At 35.9% G+C, this 19,731-nt stretch overlaps 1 protein-coding gene and 1 long non-coding RNA gene across 4 annotated transcripts in view; one reads left to right on the forward strand and one right to left on the reverse strand.

Annotated features, from left to right (window-relative positions):
* The window catches only part of LOC113679004 (protein sidekick-1), a 21,202-nt gene extending 8,210 nt beyond the window's left edge, over positions 1 to 12,992 (forward strand). The window contains exons 9-22 of one of the 3 annotated variants that reach the window (XM_089186897.1): positions 1,063 to 1,382; positions 2,089 to 2,236; positions 2,609 to 2,911; positions 3,168 to 3,470; positions 4,525 to 4,827; positions 5,716 to 6,012; positions 6,785 to 7,078; positions 7,841 to 8,143; positions 8,613 to 8,721; positions 8,934 to 9,243; positions 9,545 to 9,587; positions 9,856 to 10,122; positions 10,571 to 10,879; positions 12,490 to 12,992. In XM_089186897.1, the coding sequence (XP_089043023.1) occupies positions 1,063 to 1,382; positions 2,089 to 2,236; positions 2,609 to 2,911; positions 3,168 to 3,470; positions 4,525 to 4,827; positions 5,716 to 6,012; positions 6,785 to 7,078; positions 7,841 to 8,143; positions 8,613 to 8,721; positions 8,934 to 9,243; positions 9,545 to 9,587; positions 9,856 to 10,122; positions 10,571 to 10,879; positions 12,490 to 12,857 (3,677 nt within the window). In that variant the 3' untranslated portion in view covers positions 12,858 to 12,992. Of the gene's footprint in view, positions 1 to 1,062; positions 1,383 to 2,088; positions 2,237 to 2,608; positions 2,912 to 3,167; positions 3,471 to 4,524; positions 4,828 to 5,715; positions 6,013 to 6,784; positions 7,079 to 7,840; positions 8,144 to 8,612; positions 8,722 to 8,933; positions 9,295 to 9,544; positions 9,588 to 9,824; positions 10,123 to 10,570; positions 10,880 to 12,489 lie in introns of those variants that run through there. The other 2 variants (XM_089186895.1, XM_089186896.1) reach the window with 2 other exon arrangements.
* A 4,869-nt stretch (positions 12,993 to 17,861) lies between these two features.
* Positions 17,862 to 19,709, reverse strand: LOC149037133 (uncharacterized). The gene is made up of 2 exons (XR_016180973.1): positions 19,567 to 19,709; positions 17,862 to 18,027 (listed from the first exon to the last, which is right to left on the reverse strand). It is a non-coding gene; the product is annotated as an uncharacterized LOC149037133 (long non-coding RNA).
* Positions 19,710 to 19,731: the final 22 nt, after the last annotated feature.

The following is a 19,731-nucleotide window of genomic DNA, read 5'->3' on the forward strand; positions in this document are numbered from 1 at the left end:
AAATTTAATGTTTCATGATTGCTATGATCTGCCACTTTAATGGACGTTCTTAGATACTCACTTAATCTTTAAAGAAGGGTTCTAAACCTGATACATTCGTAGATATGTTCTTTTAATGCTAAAAAATTAGCTTTTTGGATACAGTTAGTGGCTAAAATGATACAAACAACATTGTATATAAATTATAGTCTAACGATACAGTTTATACAGTCATCAAAAACATCAAACCTCTCATGATAACTTTTAAGTTGCATGCTTAACGATTTATTGTCTCTAATTCGCCAAAGAAAGGGAATAGCTGATAGAAAATGCTAAAATTGAACTCATTTTTGGTGCCCAAATTCTGTTTTAAACTTTTTGAAAAGTCTCTATTTGATTGATATGTACATTAGATCAGTTGTAATTTTTGTAATGTGAAACTCAAATTATTGGGATTAATACCAACTAAGTTGAGGCAATATTTGGTATTCAAATGCTGTAGGATTCAGTTTATTAATCATTTCAATTAATAAGAAACCGTATAATCGTTTGTATCACGATGTAGTCACTTGAGATGTAGATTGTGACATTCCGACTGCTTACTGCTAGTCTTCATTAGGCGATGGAGTCGACTGCTCATGCTTTACCATTTGTATCATGGTGTTCTAGTGTGATTAGGGGATCTTGAACTTTATTGTTCTGATAAGCACAGGTTTCCCAAACTCCTCCCCAAGTAGAAGGCCTGTGAGGCAGTTCAAGTCCACATCGGTTTTACCCTATGTAAAAGGTGTATCAGAGCCTCTTGGCCGTTACCCACAACAACAAGGCACCCGCGCAGTCTTCATGTCCAACGCAACACTTAGATTGCATTTACTGTGTATTTCCTGACAGATCGCAGCATTCATTTGGTTATTTTGCAAACAGTCAAGGCTTCATTTTCTCGTATTTTTCCATCACTCTTTTTCTGTATTTCTGTTTTAATATCTTACAGATTGTTTAGAAGTGTCTACAATGTATTATATTGAAAAACATACATGAAATATGCATAGATAGAAAGGTAATCTTTTAATTGTTACCTTGTAGCATGTGATTCACAGCCAATTGGTTTGGCCAGTGGTGGTAGAATTCCAGATGACAGCTTCTCAGCCACTTCAATATATAGTTCCACATATAAGGCTAAATATGGTCGTCTTAATGGAACAAGGGCATGGGCACCTGAGACTAATGGTCGTGATGACTACCTACAAATTGACCTTCTCTATGAGTATGTTATCTGTGCTGTAGCTACTCAAGGAAATCCACCAACTCAATCGCCAGCTCAAGAATGGATCACAGAGTACAAACTAAGATTTTCTTTGAATGGTACCACTTTTTTCCCTTATAACGAAAATAAGGCTGACAAGGTTGGTATGACATGCTCTCGTATGCAAGTATTCATAACAGCCAAAATTAATGCTTGTGGTACAAAACTAGAGCTACTCACAGCAATAACAAATTTGCTTATACATGTTGTAGAATATTAACAATATTTACCAATGCTCGCATTACCCACAATATACTTCTGTTGCTTGCAAACCATATTGGCATTACTTTCAAGAATTAATAGTGAAGTTTTCTAATCAATTACATGTACATGTAAGGATTAAAATGGAGTACACACACCCAAAAGCATGTAGTCTATTAGTTAAATATATGTTTTCATAGGAATATGATTGTAGAAAGATGTAGCAAACACTGACCAATTCTAACTGTTCAATCACGTACTGAAAAAAATTACCACACAATTTAAAGATGAAGAATGAAATGGTTGTGATCTCTCTGACATTCATTATCTGACCTGTGGCATTCCTCAAGGCACAATCCCTGGTCATCTTCAAATGACTTGCTGAAGTAGCTCAAGCTCTTTAGTTTTTAACCTAGGATGTATACAGACAATGGGGACTTAACCTACCGATAACAGATTTCAGTTGTACACATTACAGATTCTCATGTTGTGTTCTTTTTCCAAGTTACAGATTTTCATTTTGCAAATTGCAGATTTTCATTTTATCTCATTTGCCAAATTACAGCTAACCATTAAATACATCAATATCACTTTTTGTATAACAGGCCTTTCCAGGAAATTCAGGAAAAACTGACACAGTGAAAAACAGTCTAAAGGAATTTGCAAGTGCAAAGTTTATCCGCTTTCTGCCAACAAAGTATAATAGGTTCAAAATTTTGAGAGTGGAGGCTTATGGAATACTTTTGTCTAAAGGTATTTATTTGTTCTCATTTTTGGTCCTCAGATACAAAATGAAGTCACAATAAGTAATTATTAGGACAATTAAGGCAGAACTGGGCAATTTACAATTACGAGGGCGATGTTATTGACGAATATCAAAAGTAAATGTTGGAGATGGCTGTGAAATGCCTATCAACAAAGTTGTGAAGCCTAACTCATAACGAACATCATGGAGAAAATATTGTAAATGCGTAAACAAAGTCACCACCTCAGATGATCCTTCGCACTACTCTTAATCAATATAGACTACCCATTAGGTTTACCGTGGCCGTTAATGACATGTTCTTTTTAAACTTCACATCAATTATTGTCTATGAATTCAAGCATCTCTTGTTGTTGATACAGTTCCGTCGCAACCTCCCACTGCCTTCCAGTTGACTGCAAGCTCTTCTACCAGCATCACAGCTTCCTGGCAGTTACCACCAGTCTTTGCCAGACATGGAAACATTGCAGGGTTTAAATTGTTTTACAAAAAGAAAAGTTCTAGTGGCTCAGCAACAACCTTGCCAATCAGCGATGGAGCAATATTAAGTAGAACTATCAGAGTGCTTGATAAGTACACAGAATATGAATTTCAGGTTTTGGCCTTCACTTCTGATGGTGATGGACCAAAAAGTTTAGCTAAAGTGGAAAGAACAATGGAAGATGGTATGTGACAGTTCAGGGATAATGAAAAGAACTGTGAAAGATAGTTTTTGAATTTGCATCTTCATTGCAGGTTTATTGGATACCAATTTCATGATGAGAGGGCTAAACAATTGAGTAGTTTGGAATCAATTGGTTACTTTAATTCATCAAAACGCGATAGCATTTATATTCATGTGGCAAGTTAAGATGTGATAAAATTTTTCAAAAAATTTTACAGCTAATAAAACTAATTAAAAACACTACTGCCCAATTGCAGCTCCTTCACAACCTCCATCTAACTTCAATGTCACTCCAACCTCCTCTACTGGTGCAAGAGCATCATGGCAACTACCACCAGCAAACTCCAGGAATGGAATAATTAATGGATTCAAATTATTTTACAAGAGGAAAGACTCGTCAGGCTCAGGCACCATTCTTCTTATCAAAAGTGAATCAATTGTAAACAAAAATGTCAGTGGGCTTTATAAGTACACAGAGTATGAATTTCAAGTGTTGGCCTTTACTTCTGCTGGTGATGGTGTAAACAGCTCTGTTGTTGTTAAGAGAACAAAAGAAGATGGTTAGAGAAACTTTTTGTTTTATCTTAAAACGTCTTGACTTTTTAATGAAAGGTCAGATACACTTGCGCTTTTCATACAGTTTTCTGATTTGATGTGAAAAGTGAAAACATATAATTATGCAATGTGTGATTTTAATGATTTAACACACCGTTATATCAGTGAGTCATGAATGGTAAGCTAATTATATGAAGATAACTAACATAATGTATGCATTCTGATTGACCATCAAATCATGACTATTTACTCAAGAAATTATAAGCATGCAATTGAATGTTCGCAATTATGTTGGCTGTTGTTATTGGTTGCCTTCCTTCTGGGTTTAGAGCTAGATGGTGTACCCTTAACTCCGTTGCAATTTTATAATAATTTCTGGATTGACCATATCCTTTTTTCTTTCATTTGTTTCTGATTGGCATTAATATTAAAACAAACAAACAAAAACAGAAAAACAAATGAACAGAAACCAATACAACTACAGCACTGATATTCTGAGTCAAATTTGAGTTCCTCACTGGAAGAGGCATCATACAAATTGAAGTAAAAATATAGTTTGATTCTTTATGTTTACCTCAAAACCATTTACGAATATGGCATATGTTCAAAATAGATTACAGGCTTCATATGCAACAATTTCAGCATGCTAATTGGTTGAGAACACACCAGTTAATCTCATACAGTGCAGAAAGTTGAAATTAAGTGCAAAAATTGGAAATGAAATTGATTCACAGGAATGTCGCAAATGGCGGACAGGTTAGTAGCAAGTAGCAACTTTTAAATTCAAAGTTTGAAGGAGAGTGCTCAAAACAGAAACACCTAACAAAGCAAAGAAAACTGGGTAAAAGTCCGGAAGACTTGGCTTCCCAAAATGGCTTTGACAGAAGTACTGAAACATACGAAATTCTCGAGAAGTTTAGGTAACTGTTCGTATCAAAGACGGATAGACTATAAGGGTGATAGCCTTCGTGTACTGGTTGCTGCTATTAAGTGATTTTTTGATCTGTTAGGATTACTGTCATTTTTTTTTTATAATCATATGCAACTTCTCAATTACAGTTCCTTCACAGCCTCCTAGTGGCTTTATTCTGGCTGCAACCACTTCTGAAAGTATAACAGCATCCTGGCAGTTACCACCAAAAGACTCCAGAAATGGAATCATCATAGGGTATAAATTGTTCTACAAAGAGAAAGGCTCTTCAGGGGCAGGAAGCTCGAAGCTCATTAACAGTCAGTCAACTCGCTCTCAAGAGGTCACTGGGCTTGATAAGTACACAGATTATGGATTTCAAATTTTGGCATTCACTTCTGTTGGGGATGGACCAAAAAGTACAGCTGTTTATGAGAAAACAAAGGAGGCTGGTAAGAAATAGGATTTTATCTAAGTCCAATTTCCATGAAACTCAGAAAAACATGGATGCAACAAATGTCTCTAAGATGGTATTCCGCCTAAAGAGAGATCAAGCAGTCTTGAGAAAACTTGTATAACTTAATTGTTTGCTTGTCAGGTCTGTAATGTGATAGCTATATCTCAACGCAGTCAACATTCCAAAGTCAAAATTTTATTTCAGGAGTTTATGGCTTCCTAAATTTTGTAAAAACACACCTGCCTCCGTACATGCATGGTTATAATGTTACAACATACCTTATTGTTAGCTATTAATCATATGATTTTCAGAATCGTGAAGTAAGAGACCCGCGTAAAACTCCTTTCGCGAGCATTAACTACGCAAAATTTAATGTAATGACTAACAGTTAGGGAAAGCGCTACGTTGCCAAAAGGTAGGAGAAAACAGGAGTCGCTGGGGTAGGAAAGGGTGAGTCAGCTCCTACCGAGGATCTGTTCGAAGAAATTGACCATATCCTTAGGCTGTAAGCGCAAATAGACGGTGTCATGTACTCATGTAAGCACTGCTTTGTTGCAAAGGTACATGTTAAACTGTTTTCAGTTTTGTTTTGTTATGGTAATTTGTTGTTCAGTGCTATTGGAAATTACTGTTACGGAAAATTAAAATCAGTTGTGCTGACTCTGAGACTAACTGTTTATTATGTAATTGCATTTACAACTCAAACATGTTTAAATCTGAATTTGCCTCCTTCCTAGGGAGGCATTGATATCTTTCTGGATGAAAACTTCTTGGTTGTAGCTGCAGGTTAGCTATTTACAGAGGCTGTTGTAAAAAGGAAAATAACACTTAGTCAGATTCATCATTTAAATATACTAATTGAAATATGACTGCTCTATTGCAGCTCCTTCGCAACCTCCCTCTCAATTTAGCGTCACTGTGGAATCTTCAACCAGTATCACAGCATCATGGCGGCTACCACCAGAAGGCGCCAGACATGGAATCATCAAAGGATATAAACTGTTCTATAAAAAGAAAGACTCAGACTCAGCGACCTCCTTCACACTTAACAATATAAAAACATCAAGAAGAGTTACCAAGCTTGATGAATATACAGAATATGAATTTCAAGTGTTGGCCTTCACTTCTGCTGGTGATGGACCAAACAGCTCTACTATTTTCAAGACAACGACGGAAGATGGTGAGAATCAGAGGTGCTTTAGCCAACATTTGAATTAATTGTACCATCATAATTGCCCACATAAAAGTGATGTTAGGGTGATAGCTTTTAAATGTGGACCCCAGGCGCGATACTTCAGCTTGCCTCTTCAGTTAAATTTTTTTCTTGTCATTGAAAAAATCTTCTCCTTTGTCTTTCTTCTACTATTTTTTCATCTAGATTAAATAATTTTAAGCACAAACTTCTTATCTAAATCCTTAAGTCTGCTAGTAATGTTTCTCATATTGAGGAATTAATGTGTTATGATTGTTGCCTTTCTCTTTATTGTAACTGTATTAGAAGGTAATTGTTTATATCATGTTATATCTATGTTAAACCATACAATTTCTAGTTTTAGTGTCTCTCGTAGTAAGTCGTTTTGCTGATTAGTCATTTTATATATGTATTTGTACATCTGAAAGCCGTAAGTTAGATAACTCATCGGGTTAATTATGTCACCTTCGTTAAATAGAGAATATTTTATTGTATTGTAATATATATTGTCATGGGTTGTGAATAATCAGTCCTTAGAAGTTTGCTTTTATGACTTGAGTTGTTCAGTTGCTCAGATAAGCCAGTATCTTATTTAATTTTGTGTTATCCCTTTAAAAAAGCCAGTTCTTTCTTACCTCATCCCTATACATATTTCTGTTTTGCAAATTTTTGCAATACACTCGGGATTAATTGTTATTCATATGTAACGATTTTCTGTATTATTCTTTTATTAATAATCTCATTAGGTTTATTCTTCCAGCTCCTAGTGTACCTTTATCTTTGTCGGCTGTTGATATGCCGCCAAGCAAGTCACATGGTCCAAGAATAACCCTGACTTGGAGGGAGCCTGCAGAACCAAATGGAGTAGTCAGAAGTTACACTTTATTTTATAGTCACTATGGAGTTGCACCAAGAGAGATTTCCGGAATAGACAAAGATGCATTAAGTCACACAGTCGATGTGTTAGGTGGAGTGACGTATCAGTTTAATGTTAGAGCTGTGACTATTAAACCTGGACCAAATGCCACGAAAACAGTAACTACCAAGGAATACAGTAAGCTTTACTTCTATGTCTTTGAAATGACTTCTTTTCAGAAGAACAAGAACAAGAATGACAACAATGTTAGTTTTACCATACGAAAATAAGTTTTAATATATTCCGTAAATTTAAAAACAGACAGTAGCTGGTCACCCAAAATAACTTAAGGGCTAGTGGGTGACTTCTATTCACTAATTGGAATAAAGACAAAAGTAGGGAAAAAAAGCCGCTACTAGCTCAATTATTTTTGCACGTATCTTCATTGATATTATTATCTATGGTACAAATAATCTAAAAATTATTCACATACACTACTTTACATATATGAAGTAATAAAAATATCAGGAAATAAGATGAGAATTGTAGAAAATGAATAACTAAGTATAGATGACTGCCATTTGCTGTGAATCAATTAACAAAATGTCCTGTTCTTTGCTAGCTGAAGACTAAATCGATCCTAATTGTTCAACTAATCACTACCGAGAAGGAAATGTCTTAGATTTTAGACTTTTGCAGGTACATTTTTAGGTGACAAAGGTTCAACTGTGACTTAAGTTTATTGTTGTTTTCTTCACATTGAGATAAATTAATTCCCCTCTGTGAATAGAATAGAACCTTCTTCACCCTCTCTAGTGAACAAGCCGACTTTTAATATTTCATGCGATATGTCGAAGACATGTATTTTGGGACTGCAGTTGTGTAATTTCGCGTCAGTTTAGCTTTTCTTCCTAGAGTAGTTTTATATTGTTGATTTTTTTTGTTTTTTTTATCAAATAGAGCCCAGTCGTGGACCAGCAGACATATCTTCCTCTGCAGTGAGCTCTGAAAAATTCAATATAACTTGGCTTGGACTGCTAAGAGAAGTAGCCCATGGCATTATCATAAACTATGAAGTCAGACTCAGTGTAGTAGAAAACTGTACAGAGATCAAATCTTTCTATGATTCAACCATTAACACGACCACTACTAATGTTATCGTGACTGGACTCTCTTTGTGTGCCAAGTATGAGGTGTCTGTTAGAGGCTACACTGCTGTGGGGCCTGGACCCTACAGCAACCCTGTAATGGTGCAGACGTTGGGTAAGAAAGTCTGTGGGCAGTTGTAATGAGTCAATTTGTAGGGAGGAAGTAGAATTGAAAGGTGGTAAAAAGTTGTAAGAAAGTGTGGGAAACAGAAAAGTTATGTCGGTTTCGAGTGAAGGCAAGTGATTAAAGAGTTTGAGTGTGTGATAAAAACGTACATGTAACTTCAACATTTTCCTCTACAGTAAGAACTACTGCTGCTGTTGCTGTCACCACCTTACGACTGTTACAGGATGGCTGCTAATTGCGTCAGCTTTGTCTTTTTTTTATCTCAGTTAGTTTATACATACAATTACAAAGGTCCACGGGCAAAATAGGCTTACCTCCGCAGTAGTTTTAGATGTTTTCAGCTTTGGATGCCTACAATTGGAAAAATCATGTTTATATATATATATATATATACACATAAAAAACTAAGTGTTTTTCAAAGCCTGACTTAACAGAGCCTTCTTTCCCTTCTCCCCAGCTGTGGTTTGGTCTAAAGAAACGCCATCTTCGCCATCTTTTTCGGCAAATTCAAATGAAGGAGGAATTTCAGTTAAAGTCACGCTTCCACGTTTTCCTGGAAATGCGAGGTACGGCTGACTATGCAATTTAACGCTAATTTTGGCTGTATTCCTCTGTTACAATATTCATGATGTAACATAATGTTAATTTTCTTTTTTTACGGTTATCATCATGAGACATCTTGTGCATTGCTATGTGCTGATACGGAAAAGAATTTAAGTAACAATTGACACTATAAGATACTGTTTACATCAAAAATATCGTGTGACGTACCTTGCAGGTTTTTCCAAGTTATCATCATTACATATAGCTCAAACTATACTGGTGCTGTTAACCCACCGGGAAGATTTAGAACACAAGACATGATGACGTATGAAGAAGCGCACAAATCTGCCGTTCCTGCTGCTTATGTCGCTTTTCAGTTTGGAGGAAATGATTTTGATAAAAATCGAGAGTTTGTTGTCGGAGATGGAGCGGAATCCAGTAGTAAAGAAAGGAGTAAGAGAAGAAGTGGTGATCAGTTTTATTACAACAAACCATTGCAGCCGAATACCAACTACAAAGTGTTCCTCAGGGCTTTTGACTCCGAGGTATTCTAACAAAACTTTTGTCATAAGAGAGGGATGTCCTATTATTTCCATGTAAGAACTGAGTGACAAAACTGACCCATCTACGTACTCTGAATCTGCACCCAAATATCTCAGGAACTTTCCCCTCCCAAACTATTATCTTGCCGTTTTTTACCAGCACTTTGGTTTTAGTGAATGCAGTGCAATAACAGTAGCTTTTAACAGGCCTGTAATACTCAAGAGATCTGGGTTACTATGCCATACCCAAATGCAGCAAAAAGTTGCATATGAGTAATTGGTTTTTTGTGGTTATATTTTGCAGACGGTTTATGTCTCTAGTAACTTTGTAAACATCGACACTAAAGGTAATGTTGTTTTTTTGTTTTTGTTCGTTTGTTTTGTGTACTTTTCCTTTGTCAGGGGCATCTAACATTCAGCAACCAAAGTTAACTCAATGTAGATCTATAACTTTCATACTGTGTTAATTGTCTTTCTTAGTTTGTAAGTTTCCAATCAACCGAGGGGCTTTTAAATTATATTTTGGTCGGTAAGGGATGAGCTGCAAAGCCTTAATGCTGTATTTGTGCCTGCTCTTTGTTAAGGAAAAAATACTCCATGTTTATAAAAACTCAGGTAAACCTATCATCAAAGGTCTCCCAAAGACAATCATTACAGAAATTGGCGAACTGGCAGTGTTGACTTGTGAGGTTAGTGGAGACGCTAAGGCTTCTGTTACCTGGACCAAAGATGGACTTGGCAGTATACCTCGCGCTCAGTTCGAGAACAACAAGAAAATACTCATTATAAGAGATGTTGTTCCTGGTGACAGTGGCGTTTATGAGTGTAAAGCAATGAATATGTTTGGAGAGAGCCGTACAGCTACGATAGTTATTGTCGCTGGTAAGTAGAAAGTTTACTACTGTTGCATTGAATATTGGGAAGCAATAACATTTTCATTTCCTTTTGTGAAATAAATCTGTGAAGGAGTAAGTGTTTTTTTATTATTTTAAATTATGTAAATTTTCCAACCTCTGCCTAAATAAATAACTAATCATGGTTCTTTGAAGCACCACGATAATCACCATTGCAACTAGTCTCAACCTTACCCCAACCACTTATTACCAAGGTATTGACGAATTCGTATGTGTACTGAGTACTAAACAGATGTTAGAAATTTGTAATAGAGGGGTGCAAAAACAAAGGCAACACTCACAACAACTAAAAAAACCACCGTTCAGGGCATGTACAGTGTTGCCACATGTTTGTCACACCCTTGTTCCGTTGTCTTGAGTATGGTTTTCTCTAAACTTGTTTTGTTATAATTACGTTTCCCTTTTTTTTCACAAAGTTCCACCCAGAATTATCGAAGAATTTTCCCCTTCTTCAGTGATGTGTGAAAAGCAAACTCCGTGTTTGCTCTCATGTCAAGCAACAAGTTATATTCCGTTTAACTACTCTTGGACTAAAGATGGCCAGGTTCCAACTGATGATGGCATCAAGTTAATGAATAACAGTATCATTGTCACGCCACGGGATGCACAAGATTATGGGCAGTATGTGTGTCACGCTACAAACAGCTTTGGTTCAACAGAGTATAAAATCACCCTGCTTTCTCCTAAGAATAATGAAGATGATGGCGTTAAATACCCTCAAAACGGTAAATATTCCTTAATCTTCGAACGTACTCAAATGTTTTCTTTAAAAAAAATTTGGAAAGCTTAGAACTTTGAAGTCCAGCGTGGAGTTTATGGGCTTCTAATTACTGTTGTCTGGTATAAGGACGTAAAGACAGCAGAGTGGCAATAATTCTTAATAAAGAAACCACAACTTTTAGTTTGCAAGACATGTTTCGACATTCTTATGTCATCTTCAGTTGTAAATGCGATTTTAACGGTTGTACATTTGAATTTATATGAAATTACGTTACAAATACGTCACATTGTTCACGTTACGATTTGAATATTAAATACGAAAAAACGTGACATAGCACGCGCTAGATGGGGAAAGAAGGAGAAAAGAAAAATAATGATAATAATAAGAAAAATTATCATGATAACAGAATCAAAAGGAAAGAGACAGCTCTAGATGCTTCAATTGCTGATTAAGGATGGGTTTGTCCCACTTAATATGCAATGCCTCTTTGATCTTAATTTCGTATTTCGAAGCGGCAGAATCTAAAATGGTGAAACATTCTGTACCACAAGAGTCGAGACAGGCCTTTGATGATTGTAGGTGCTTGTAAATGTGTGAAGTTTTTTCAGACAAGAGGTGCTCACGAACCCGTGTACAGATGTGGCGAGTGGTCTCACCAATATAACTGGCATTACAGCCAGCACACGAAAATTTATAAACGACACGCGAACGTAGACCTGGTGGTACTGAATCTTTCACACTGAACAAGTTTCTGAGCTTAAACGTATTGAAGACTAACTTAATATCTAAATCAGGTCTACAATAACGTTTCAGTAGTTGCCTTAACTTGGTTTGAGCGATGTCAGAAAACCGCCCAACATAAGGAAGTCTAAAATAATGCGAAGAAGGTTTTCCGGAGTTTAATGTGGCGTTATGCGTGGGAGAAGGATTATAGCTCTTGGCCAGATGCCTGGAGATAATCCTGTCTATGACGCTGGAAGGGAAACAATTTTTCCGTAGCAAGAAAATAAGTTTTTGTACATCCTTGTGGAAACCAACCCAGGAATTATTGATCTTATTATTATTATTATTATTATTATTATTATTATTATTATTGATGGTATAACCATTCATGTATCAAAAGCAATATTATATGGTGGTCCCATACGCCGACGTTTTTCTGTGTGAAGTTACATTTTCTTTCTTTCATTAGAAAGTTATAATAGTGTAATTATAGTGTAACCATTCCATATATCATAATTGGTCTGTTACGTTGTAACTTAATCAAAACAGAGCTATATGAACTAAGTTTAGAAAGGCTCAAAACAATAATATGTCTTTATTTCTCTAATTAATTTTCCTGCTGGTTCGAGGTTAATGAAGGTCATATATGTTAATTGATAACAAAATTTCGAGTTCATAGGCATAAGAAATATCTGGCATTTAATGAAGACCAAGCGACGAGGCAACAGAAAGTTTGGAACTGGTTCATGTTTCGGGGTTAAAAAACAACGTCGTATTCCTTAGGGTAAACATACTTGAAAAAAAAAACCGCATCATTGCAGTGAAACAAGGTAACTAAGCAGTCTTGAGTGTTGATAGTTGGTTTGAAAGTCGTTTGTTTTCTTTCACAAGATACACAAAGCATCTTCCTCGCTAGTGTAATCGCATTGTCTTGCATTGTGGTCGTGTTGCTCATTATAATATGTGGGCTGATATGGCAGCGGAGACGAGCTGTTCCTAATAGGAGGACATGGAGTGAAAAAAAAAATGACTTTGATGGCGTCAAATCTTCACCTGATCAAGAGCTACGTGATCAGCACGCTTCAGACCCAGATTTATACATGGAACTCAAACCCAGGCCTTCGAACCAGGAGTCTCATGTTCCTACTGAGTATCAGTCGTTACATGAAGAACCCGAGAACCCCGGATATTACAATATGGTGCTTCAAAAAGAAAATGGAGGGAAACAAAATGAAGAAGTATATGAGGAATTATGCTAATCCCTCAAGTGTATGAGGAATCATGCTAATCCCTCAACTAATTTTGTATCCTTCTAGTTTAGATTGTTCATCTTGTGTCATACACTATGCTTAGTTAAATGCGCATGTTGATTTGTTCTGTATGATCTAATGGCAGACAGATGCATAGATGACGTCACCATAAACAACAGCTTGCTTCTTCTTTGTAAAAAACAAGTAGATTCCATGTTGCCGTGAGTCTGTTCTGTAATAAGTCACAGAAGACGTCAAAATGTGCTAAAAAGATTAGTGCCAGACTCGACTGCGCTTCGTGTGCCACACTTTAGTTCTCACCACATTTTAACGTCATCTGTGATCCATAACAGAACAGACTACGTCTACATGGAATCTAATTGTTAATTAGAAACGGTACTTCGGTTTGTGAAAGACTTTTTTATTGTCTCGCTTAAAGAAGCACTTAGTAATTTGGCAATGAAATGCATACGTTTGAAGTCTTCTCCTCATTATCGTCATGATCACTCTTACAATCGTAGTGTCGCATTGAGTGCGGTTATCTAACCTAGCTGTAAGGAAGATATACGAGATACAATGGTAACACTAGCTTATTCAATAGATCCTGTTTGTTGTAAAGTAAGGCCTCGAAGACTTCTTCAACGTGCAGTAACCTTTCATTTGGTCCATTTGAAATCAATTTCCTAATCTGTATTATATTTTACATGTATCGATATAATTGTATCTTTTGTTATTGATGTATGTGAAATGCCTTACGATGGAATCGCGTATAACCAAATCTGAATATTTAGCTATAACCTCGAATGAGAAGTAAACGAAATTCGTAACTGTAGGCGAGATCCCCAAGTCAAACGAAGCCTCTTACAAGACGATGGCACATGTACATAAACTTACTTTTCTTGATGAATCCCTGTTATCAAGTGAGATTTAATCTACAACATCTTAAACCGGTAGCAGCACGAGAATTCGAATTCAACTTTAAGTGTGCTCTGAACCAGCAGTAAAAATGAAAGAATTAATTATGTCATCTTTTAGAGTCCCTAGATGTAAACATAGAATGAAGCGTAACAGTGTCATATTTTTTTTTTACCAGTACTGAAAGTTGTTCCTTATATTTTACCCCTTGAGGAGGGTTCTCTTTTCTGAGTCATGTATTGGACATAAGGAACGTTTTCATTATATTTTTAAGTAAATTCTTCTTAAATGTAAAGACAATGTATTGCAATTGAAAAATGTTAAGCAACAGAGTATTATTGGTAGGTGTTTGTAGATAAGAGAATGGAAGGTAGTAAAGTATTTGTGTTCCATGAGATATTTTTAACTTATAGAGTAATTACTGATTAAAGAAAATGCTTGGAGAAGTTTTTCCGATGCAATAACATTTTAGTAAGCATTTCAAATACACAGAACTTTAGCAACAAAATAGTTGTAGGTATGAAATAAAGTGTTTTCACAAAAAGATGTGCCTGACCTTGGTATGTCATGTCTCTTTTATCCACTTCTTTTCATGCAATAACATTTCGATGTCAAGTATTTTTTGTCGAAAACCAGACATGTGACACAAAATCCGTTCATTTAATATTCAGTCTTAGCCAGGGTTCAATTCAGTTACTGAAAATATTCACCGTCGCACTTCTACTTGCCACACATTTTGCCTGCTACGCAGCTTGTTGCCAAATACCGTTATTAGTTCGGATGCAGTATCATCCAGTCACAGCCTTTATTTTCTACGTTTGATGAGGTTCCCCAGTTTGGATTAACTGCATTGATTGATATCGCCATTCAGCTAGATATGCATGTGAACTTGCACGAGCGGTTAGTGCGAGCGGCACCGCTGCAAAGGCCCAGTTTTTCTGTTGTCTTAGTACCACTGACCACTGCTTGCTAAGAACTGTGACAGAAGGACATTAGTTATACTCTTTTGTTCAGAATAATTGATGGATATAAACTCTATTGACTTATAGAAGCGAGTTTGAAGGTTATGATCTAATGTGGAGTTTGTCTGAATATCCTCTGGATAGCGATTTATTTGTTAGACTGAGTTATCCGCCCTTTATACAACTGGGCCCAATGTGTATTGTGACTATCCTTTGGCCTGTAACACTTCAAGACATTGCATTATTTCTGAAATATGATTGTGCACTCTCTTCTTGCTTTTAATATCACATTGAGTCGGAGAAAACCAAGCTAGATCCACTTTTTCTGTTATCATAGTACTACTGACCTCTGCTTGCCAAGTACTGTCACAGAAGAACACAAGTTATACTCTTTTTTTCAGAATAATTGATGATAGAAAGGCTATTAACGTATGTGAGCGAATTTGAAGGTTGTGACCTATTGTGGAGTTTTTCTGATTATTGCTGCATTTAATACTCTGATAAGGTTTATCGAAAATGCTTATTAAAATTAGATTTTTCAGCAGCTCTCGCACAAAAGACAATTTTCCTTTCTCCATCCTTGTCACGGAGCTCGTTTTACTTCTTATTTTTAAGATTAGTTTGAAGAAAGTGATTGCATGCGGAAACCCTTAAGAGAGGATGTCAGCATCCCTCGAACAAACTTGAAATATTGTGGCAAGTCGTCCAAAATTCGTTTTCTCTCCTACTTTCATATTTTGTAGCCCAATATGTTCTAATAATTTTGGTGTCGTTTTTTTGTGAAAATATATTTCAGTTTTCGAGAAATGACTTTTTTCGTTCAACCGCTCAAATATTTTATTTTATTCAAAATGAGTCATTTCTGAGTGAGTTTATTGGGGTTTTCATTACAGAACGAAACACTCATTCTGGACGCCCTTTTCTACCAGTACAATGTAAACGCGGCACGGCTCTAATATTTGTATGAATCCTCTGTAGGAGCAAGGGAAGCATTGAAAAAGACAGAAAAGGACATAAACATTTGTTTTATCAGGCTAATTTTTACAGTCACTTTATAACCATCCTTTGGTCTTTTAAAAGCTTGAAGCTCAGTAGATTTTGTCATATCGGTCATTGTTAAAACTGTCTTTGATTTGATGCTACTTTTCGACATAGGAAAAGTATGTCGGACAAAAATATTCACCAAAAAATTAATGTTTTTTTGCCAGCTTCAATAACGACAGGGGATTAAGTTTAGATGATGATAAAAGAAAGGATTATGTTCACAGAAATACTGTTGGTCTAGTACATTCGTTACATGAGGTAACACAACTCTGATAATATTCATGGTGAACATTTGCATATTTGAGCGGTCCAATGAAAAAAGTCATTTCTCGAAAACTAAAATAAATTTTTACAAAAAAACTACACCAAAATCATTAGAACATATTGGGCTACAAAATATGAAAGTAGGAGGGAAAACAAATTTGGGTGACTTGCCGCTGTTTGTTTGATGAATGCTGACATTAGCTCTTAAATTTCAAGAATTTATTTCTTAAACTATAGCTGACCCTGCCTTAGTCGAGCGTCTTATTTGTTACCCCCCTGTGGACAAGCACGTATTCAAAGAGATTAATTGCGCAACAAAGACCCTCTAGTATCAGGCTCTAAGAGTTTCGTGTTTCATTTCGCGTCAGTTTCACTTCGAGCGTACACCAAAGATTTTATTTGGTACTGTTTCGTTTTTCTTCCCACCCCCCCTCCCGCCCTGGCTGATTTTGCGTGATGTCATAGAGTAGTAGAGAAGTTTATTAGGCATATTATTGGCTGATGTTTACTTTTCGTTCGTTGTCTTCAAAAACTTCTCTGTGTGCGAAAAAGCGAGTTGTGTTTTATTTGTGTCAGCGGGCGTAGTTAGGGAATTCGATGTAATTTTTATGTCGGTCGATGATTTAGTGGTTTTTTTTCTTCCTCTGCCTTTTCCTATATAGACATGGGTATGAAGAGATCTGAGAATGTAAACTAACTGCCATCTCATCTTTGACAAGGTCAGCATTAGATTCCATCCACCAAAACCACCTCGGTCGAGAGGGACTGAGATGGAATATTTAATAACTTGCAAAACATAACCGAAGATTCTCGGAAATCCGCAAGTGATGTAGCCGAACATCCGAAGCTGTAAATCCCATGATTCTTGAGGAACAAACAGAAACAGCATAGCGAGAATTTTAAGTCGCGAACCATTGATGGTAGACATGCAGATAATTTAGGATACGTAAATTCTGTTGATGAGGCGCTTAAACTTATTGCGGAATTTGAAACAGGATTGACGACGAAGTTTTCTTTCTTTAAAGCTGTCAAAGGTTTCGGGAACATATATTTATATATATTTGATATAGCTCTTTAGCATTACAAAGCTTTGCTATCGTTATTGTGCATTCTCACTAGTTTGTCTAGTTCAAGTCCTCTGGCATGGCTTGGATGATACCACAATCGTGGAATCATTCGGGTTAATTTAATGCTTACACCTCCTTCCTCGGACAGAAGTCACAAAATACTGGGGGAAGATGCATGAGATATTTAAGGAGCAAAAATTCGTTTTTTACTGGTGTGCCTTTCCTAATTTTGGGAAGGAAAGTGTTCAATTGCCAGCACGGCATAGATTGAACAGCTGGAGAGAAAAGGAAACGAAAAGATACAGAAGAAGTACTGTATATAATAATTTCTTTTTATCCTCAACCTTTGTGTTTCTGTCAACTATGGCTTGCTAATTTGAAAGGTCAAATACATGAATGGGTCATATGACATTGATCTCAGAATACTTTTATGACAAACGTGATAACAGTTCAATCTTGGCTAAATTGAAGATGGTTTAGAAGTTAACAATTGTAAGAACTTTTCACTAACATATGCTGCTGACAAAGGAGAAAATATATGCAATTCTGCATTTTTTGCATTCTATCAAGCAATCATATGTTTGCTCCTTATCACACTATGAAACTTCCTTTTTGTCACATTCCAAAAAATAACTTGAGAAATACACTGTCACTCATCTTACACTGTTATATTTACCTATTACAGAAGGCTGGAAACAAAGATTTTGTTTTCAAGAAAATAAGATTTCTTGTCCAAGACACAAGGAAGTTTGACTGCGAAGCACAGATAAAAATGCGAGAAATTTTATTTTTTTCAGAGAACAAGGTAGTTCTACTCATGTATAAACAGAACAAATGCGATTTAATAAATCAGATATGCGGCATGACTCCCTTTCTTCCATCCCCACTCAAAACAAGCAAACACACCAATAGAGGTTCCAGTCTGGTCTGCAAATGAAAAGGAGGAAGGTGATCACTGCAAAATTAAGCATTAGGGTTCTTATTTATAACATATTGATTATTGTATACTGATATCTAGAAATTAAGGTTGCAAGTAGCAGCCAGCTGAGTTATAGTTTGAGTTTTATCAAGTCCATTACTTTGTTAAATTTAGAGTAACCTTGACTTGAGAGAGGAAAATTGAGGAGCTGTAATATACTAATCATCAATTAGGGACCACAAAGAAAAATTTATTTATAGAGACTTTTGAAGGAGAGGGGTAAGACTTGTGACAAGCTGGCAGACATATAGATAAACTTTACTGCTAAATGGGTTACAATACAAAGTGCTCAGTATTTGGATCAGCTATGGCTCAACTTAAACTTTGCTTTAGCTTCAAGTTTAATCCTTTGTGGTTTCCTTTCTCTGTGTTTATTTTTCAAGTTATGTACACAGAAGAACACAAAAATGACAAGGAATGCTTTTGAATATCAAGAGGCTGGAATAAGCAAGAAACCAAAACTGAATTTTAAACAGTACAAAGTTAATTTGATCTTCCAATGTTATTTAATTTTAACCATAGAATTTGCTATTTAAATTTATCCCCTCCATTTTTCTGGGTATTGTGAGCAAAAACAAACAATTATCACAAAATGCATGGTATACAATGGTTTGATTCACCAATGTGGCAAAGGCCTTTCACTGTCTATCCATAAAAAGGGAAATAGTTTGTAAACTGTAAGACATTCTGCATGTTGAGTGTATACTTATTCATCCATGTGAAATTAAAGGTTACTTGAAATAAATGTGAAAGATTTATGGGATTTTCAGACCCCTGATAACAATTACTAATGTGCTGATTTGTTGTACTTAAAGGTTATGATTTTGGCGGAAATAGTGGAAGAAATTTCTAGACCTGGAATTTTGTTGCAAATGTTTGTTTAAATCAGTTTAAGTCAGTTAAAAACTCTCCTGTTTCAAGATTACACGATTACCACACCAGAACCTTTTGTATTCTATATTATGCACCATGTTATGATTATGGTTTCAATAATAAAAGGTGCTGACTCAAGAACTTTGCAAAATATCTCTACATACAAAGAAATAGATTGTGGTTATGTACTCCAAATAGCAGGTCACATCAGTCTTCTGTAAGGAAGAAGCAGAAATTTCTGTGGTGGTTTTGGTGGATGGAGAGAAACATCCACCAAAACCACTTTATTCTATGTGTTAAGAGTTATGATAATCATTATGAACGTTTGGTCGGTCAGCAATAATTATTGTGCACCATAAAAAATAATTAGCCAGAGCAGTAACTGCTAATTAGTGGTATAAATCTTTTGTCTCCCTGAACATCTAACAATGGCTATAGATAAAATTTAAAAAATATATTGTTGATGGTTTTGGTCAAAGTTTTGGTGGATGTTCCCTAATGACATCCACCAAAACTACGTAACATCTAAGCACCTTTTAAATACGGGAAATATCTGCATAAAATTGCGTAAAATGTTTTATAATACTACAATCGAACAATAAATTAATACTTACCATTTCTTTAGTAAAAAGTTTTGACGCAATTTCCCAAACAAATAATACACTTGGGTCATCGGGATAAGTCGGCATGTTGTCGTAGCTTCGTAATTTTTTTCCATCATTCCATCTCAGTCCCTCTCGACCAAGGTGGTTTTGGTGGATGGAATCTAATGCTGACCC

Source organism: Pocillopora damicornis, chromosome 11 (assembly GCF_964200805.1).
Source record: "Pocillopora damicornis chromosome 11, jaPocDami1.2, whole genome shotgun sequence".
Classification (NCBI taxonomy): Eukaryota; Metazoa; Cnidaria; class Anthozoa; order Scleractinia; family Pocilloporidae; genus Pocillopora; species Pocillopora damicornis.